Consider the following 6,000-nt stretch of genomic DNA (forward strand, 5'->3'; position numbering starts at 1 on the left):
ACCACTACACACACAGACACAAACCACGATACACACAGACACAAACCACTATACACACGGACACAGACACAAACCACTACAAACACAAACACAGACACAACCCACTATACACACACAGACAAACCCAAACCACTATACACACACAGACAAACCCAAACCACTATACACACACAAACCACTATACACACACACACAAACCACTCTACACACACAAACCACTCTACACACACAAACCACTCTACACACACAAACCACTCTACACACACAGACACAAACCACTACACACACAGACACAAACACAAACCACAATACACACACAGAGACACAAACCACTACACACACAGACACACACAGACACACAGACACAAACACAAACCACTACACACAGACACACACAGACACACACACAGACACACGCTACCGACGTCACCATCAACAAACTTAGTTTGTGTCCCCAGCTAATTACCGACGCAGAAGGGAGTCATAAAGAACGGGGATAACAGCGCCCCCCACACACCCCGTTCCTCTCCCATCCCACCTCCCGCACCCCCCCCACACACACGCCATTAATTTAGTTAATACTATGTCGAGGCCATTTATTTTCACTAATTAGTGCTTGTTAGGTAGAAATAATTGCGTGTGTCGGTGTGATTGTGCCGCACCGCCCCCTTTGTGTTTAATGTAATTGTATTATATTATTATTACTCCTCCCCTCTCTCGCTCGTGTTGTCGCGTGGGCTGCGCGTACCGAGTTTCATTGTTCACGCTGAATTGGTGAAGGTGTAACCACCTCGTCGCCGTGTGTGTGCGTGTGTGTGCGCGTATCTGCGTGTGTGTGTACGTGTATGCGTGTGTGTGCGTGCGAGTGATCACGGGACAGACTTCGGTGCCATGGTTTTATCGAGATGACTGGCAGATGCACCACTCACTCACCCAATATCTCACCCACTAACTCACTCACACACTCACCCACTGACTCAAACATCCACTAACTCACTCACCCACTCACCTACTCACTCAAACACCTACTAACTCACTCAACTACTCACCTACTTATTCAAACACCCACTAACTCACACCCCCACTAACTCACACACCCACTAACTCACACACCCATTCACCTACTCACCCAAACACCTACTAACTCACTCACTCACACACTCACCCACTCACCAAAACACTTACTAACTCACTGAACCACTCACCTACTTACTCAAACACCCACTAACTCACTCACACCCACACCCACTAACTCACTCAACCACTCACCTACTCACTCAAACACCCACTAACTCGCTCAAACACCCACTAACTCACTGAACCACTCACCTACTCACCCAAACACCCACTAACTCACTCACCCACTCAACCACTCACCCACTCACTCACACACTCACCCACTCACCTACTCACCCAAACACCCACTAACTCACTCACACTCACCTACTCACTCAACCACCCACTAACTCACTCACTCACCCACTAACTCACCCACTAACTCACTCACCACACGCTGTATGTCACCTCTGCTCTCCCTGCTTCTTGGCTCACACTGCTCAACTCTGCAACCCTCTCTCCCATCATCAGCATCATTGTCACCTCCGCTCCATGAGTCTCATCGATTGCAACTTTGACCGTGCCGTTTGTCGCTGGCCGCTTCACGTCTCTGTCCTTTGAGCATGTCATCTCGGCAAGGGCAGTAACACAAAGTGGCAACTAGAATAGGTATAACCCGTAAAAACAAAGTTTTTCACTATAAATCCTTTATATGCGTGGCGGCTAGAGTCCTCTCGTCCTCTGGCTTGAGATGGCTGCCACCTATGGGTCAGATGATTGCATTGCACCATTAAGCAATTGGTAATTAAATATAATATTTTTGTCCTAAAAAGTGTAAAATTCTGGAAAAAAATTTTCACGAACATTATTTGTCACGCACAACGAGTCTGTGTGGAAATTGTCAGCTCGATTGGATCACGGAAAGTGGGTTAAAAAACGACCGAAAGATTTGCACGGTCCTAAGCAAGCAAGCGAACTTAATATAAAGGATTTAAAAATGACAAAAGACGCACGAAGCACTTCCCATTTTTTGCCAACGTGACCCGGCTATTTGGTTGCGTCGAGACGTTGACCGTGCAACGGAAGATCCGGTGGTTCATCTCGATAAACGATGCATCCTAAAGTATTTTTTTCATCATTTTGTTTTACAAACGCGCGAATCCGGCGAAGTTAAGCCACGTGCAATGTTCCGAGTTGTGTTTTTTTGCGAGTAATGCCGTGGACTTGCCAGCTGTATGAACTACGCATAAACCTCCCAACGCTGTGGTTTATATTTGACATTGTCGTGATGGACAGGATATTTATAGATGTGGTTTTGAGGGTAAGCGCGTGTGCGGTAGTGTAGCGGTTAGCGCGCTGCGCTGTCAACCCCGGCCACCCGAGTTCGACTCCACAGCCACAGACAGCAGTGACGAATATCTGAATTTTTATGGGCCGTCCTGTAGGTCAACTCAGCCTCGAATGAGTACCTAGTGCTGTGTGTAAACATCGCCACTGGGGAGACAAAGGCGGCCGGGCGTGGTGCTGGCCACCCACCCCCACGTGTGCCGTGCCGGCCTTCATAGGTGTTCGATAACAGCACTTGCTCCAACACTCTGTTAAGGCTATGGGGGGGGTGTGGGGGGTGGGATCGTTATCTTTAACCCGGCGATTTGTGTTCAACTCCCGGCTACTCAGTGCACCGTCCGTAACCAACCGATTAGCACGCGTGGCTACGTACGGTGCGAAAGAAGTTCAGCATACCTACACAGTGCCTCCCTCCCCTAGGTCGACTCGACCTCAAAATCAGTACCTGATGATGAAGGTGACGATATTGATGATGTAAACGTTAATGACGACGACGACGACGACCACGCTGGTGGTGACGATGATTGATGATGATGATGATGCTGTCGTTGATTACCGTGACGTCGACCATGACAATGACGATGTTCATGACGATGACGATGTTGTTATTGATGACGATGTTGGTCTGCACTTCGTGCCCTCCGCTATGCACAGACGCTGGTGAACGTGGGGAACAACTTCGACGTGGAATCGAGCACCTTCATCGCTCCTCGCAAGGGCGTCTACAGCTTCAGTTTCCACGTGGTCAAGGTGTACAACAGACAGACCATTCAGGTGAGGGGAGGGGGTGCGGGGGGGCTGGGTCATTGGGGGTGGGGGTGGGGGGACAAAGCAGAGTTGTTTTATTGGTGGACACCCCCATTGAATTGAGAATCTGCGGTTCTCTGTGTGAGTCTATGGGTCTCTATGTGAGTCTATGGGTCTCTATGTGGGTCTATGGGTCTCTATGTGAGTCTATGGGTCTCTACGCGAGTCTCTGGGTCTCTATGTGAGTATATGGGTCATTTATGTGAGTCGATGGGTCTCTGTGTGAGTATATGGGTCTCTATGTGAGTCTATTGGTCTCTGTATGAGTCTATGGGTCTATTATGTGAGTCTATAGGTCTCTATGTGAGTCTATGGATCTATTATGTGAGTATATGGGTCTCTGTGTGAGTCTGGGGGTCTATTGTGTAAGTCTATGGGTCTATATACGAGTCTATGGGTCTATTATTTGATGCTGTGTCTTTGTGTGAGTGTATGGGTCTATGATTGAGTCTATGAGTCTCTATGTGAGTCTATGGGTCTATGGTTTTAGTCTATGGGTATCTTATTTGAGTCTATGGGTCTCTTATATGAGTCTATTGGTCTCTTATGTGTGCCTATGGGTATTTATTTGTGTCTGTTTTGTTTCCATCTAACTATGGGTTTCAGCGTGAGGTTACGTGACTATATTGGTCTCTGAGTTCATGGGTCTCTGAGTTCATGGACATCTGTGTGAGTACTATTTATATCCCTATGGAAGTGTATCGCCCTCGATGCGACTGTGGGTCTCCATGTGGTTATTATGCATTGCTCTCTGTGGGTCTCTGTCAGGCTCTATCGGTCGTCGTGTGAGCCTGTGACAAGCAAAACTAGAGCGCCGTACATTATTGTGTTATCATTGCATAATCCTTACGTAAGTGCCATGCAATCTACACATGCACGTGTCATTTACGACGAGGAGGAGGAGGTTACTGAATCACTGGCAAGCGATCGTGAATTACATTTACGAGCACTCGATAGAACAAATTGCGCCCCGGAGCGACGCTCAGAGGCTTAACCGCTGATCCAGTCGACATTACGATGTACGTCTTCCCCATAGCCATGCACGTTGGGCTCACATCGCATCACCCTCCCCCGTCTCGTCGCATCGCGGAGGCTCGGCAGGTACTGAGCCTGGTGTGGGAGTCCAGGAGGGGCGGGGGGGGGGGAGGTTAACCCCCCTCCTCCCCACCACTTAGTCACAGAATTATATTCCTGTGCAAATTAGCATTGAGGTGGCGATCATTTCCTGAGTCATTACGCGGAAATTCCACGTTTCTATGGCGGCAGACGAGTGAATCCGTAAAGCAACCGCTGTTTTGGACTTTTCTACGAAATTGTACCAATTTGACCAACAATCCCCCCTCTACCCCCTGAAAAGATGATGAGCTGAAGCAACATCTCCAACCAGGATTTGAACTCGCACCCTTTTGACAAAGTTGTGGGCCCGCTCCCTCTGCCACTGATTCTCTTCTCAGCACAAATGTGCATCAATGTTGGGGTTTGGATACGCATACATTTTAACGTCTGACCTCTCCATCACCGGCCAGGTGGCTTAGCGGTCGAGCGAGACGCTCGCAATCGGCAGTGAAATATCCTGGGGCGGCGATTGACTCAGCCTATCATCCTTCCGAGGTCGATAAAATTAGTAACAATAAAAAAAAAACTTCGAGTCTTGAGAATCGGGTGTATGAGCCTCCCGTAGGTGACGTAACTAATCGAAAACGTGAAACTCCTAGTGGCTTTCTAAACTCAATATATATTTTTAATTTTATCAGGTAAGGCCCACTTAGCTATTTAGCTCTTTTTCAGAAACGACCTGGCCACAGATGACAGCGCAATTAAGTGGCTTATCACGTGGAAATATCTCGCAGCCAAATACTCCGAACGAAATTTCTAAATGTGCATGGAAAACCCATAGGGGGGAAAAAGAAAACGGGCGCGACCACGTGTAGAGGGACAGAGCCCGCAAACTCCAAACACGCAGCAGGCGTACAGGGTCGAGAATCGAACCCACGAACCTCCCGTACACCAGGCGAGGTAGTTAACATCTCATCGCCACCGTGGCGCCCTTCGGCCGCAGGTGAGCCTGATGCTCAACAGCTGGGCCGTGATCTCCGCCTTCGCGGGCGACCAGGACGTGACGCGAGAAGCGGCCAGCAACGGGGTGCTGCTGCTCATGGAGAAGGGGGACCGCGTGAACCTCAAGCTGGAGCGTGGGAACCTCATGGGCGGGTGGAAGTACTCCACCTTCTCGGGATTCATGGTGTTCCCCTTCTAATCGACGAGAGGTCGCTTCACTACTCGACCCCGCCCCTGGAGAGGTCGCTCACCACTCGATCGCCCCTTCTACCCTCAACACCACCACTGCCCCCCCCCCCCATTACCCCACTCGTCGCCTCCTCGTCCTTCTCGTCTTTCACCATACTTCACCATCATCTGCTAGTTCCTACCGCCACCTTCCTATCGCCTCCTCTTGTTTACCCAAACCCCACCTGACCCACCACCCGCCCGAGCCCTGCGCGTGGGAGCTCCGAAAGCAGAGGGGGTGGTGGAGGCGTGGGGGAGACGGGGGAGGGGGCCAGGAGAGTTGTGGGGGGGGGGTCTCTATTGGAGGACGGTGGTGGGGGGGGAGCAAGGGTGGATCCAGCGGCGTTGCGATGAGGATTGGCGATGGCTGTGGGACTGAGTCGAGTCGCATTGTGTTCGCAGATTTGTGAATGGTTTCAACACGCGCACGCACACACACACGTACACACACACGTACACACATACATACACACGTACAGACACGTGCGTAAGTACGCACAACAA

At 50.0% G+C, this 6,000-nt stretch overlaps 1 protein-coding gene across 2 annotated transcripts in view; it reads left to right on the top strand.

Annotated features, from left to right (window-relative positions):
• LOC144936822 (cerebellin-1-like) overlaps window positions 1-5,755 on the top strand; it is a 29,217-nt gene extending 23,462 nt beyond the window's left edge. For both annotated transcript variants that reach the window (XM_078863986.1, XM_078863985.1), the window contains 2 exons: window positions 3,058-3,177; window positions 5,270-5,755. In XM_078863986.1, the coding sequence (XP_078720112.1) occupies window positions 3,058-3,177; window positions 5,270-5,467 (318 nt within the window). In that variant the 3' untranslated portion in view covers window positions 5,468-5,755. The remainder of the gene's footprint in view (window positions 1-3,057; window positions 3,178-5,269) is intronic.
• The last annotated feature ends 245 nt before the right edge of the window (window positions 5,756-6,000 follow it).

This window comes from Lampetra fluviatilis, chromosome 17, assembly GCF_964198595.1.
Source record: "Lampetra fluviatilis chromosome 17, kcLamFluv1.1, whole genome shotgun sequence".
NCBI classification, from domain to species: Eukaryota; Metazoa; Chordata; class Hyperoartia; order Petromyzontiformes; family Petromyzontidae; genus Lampetra; species Lampetra fluviatilis.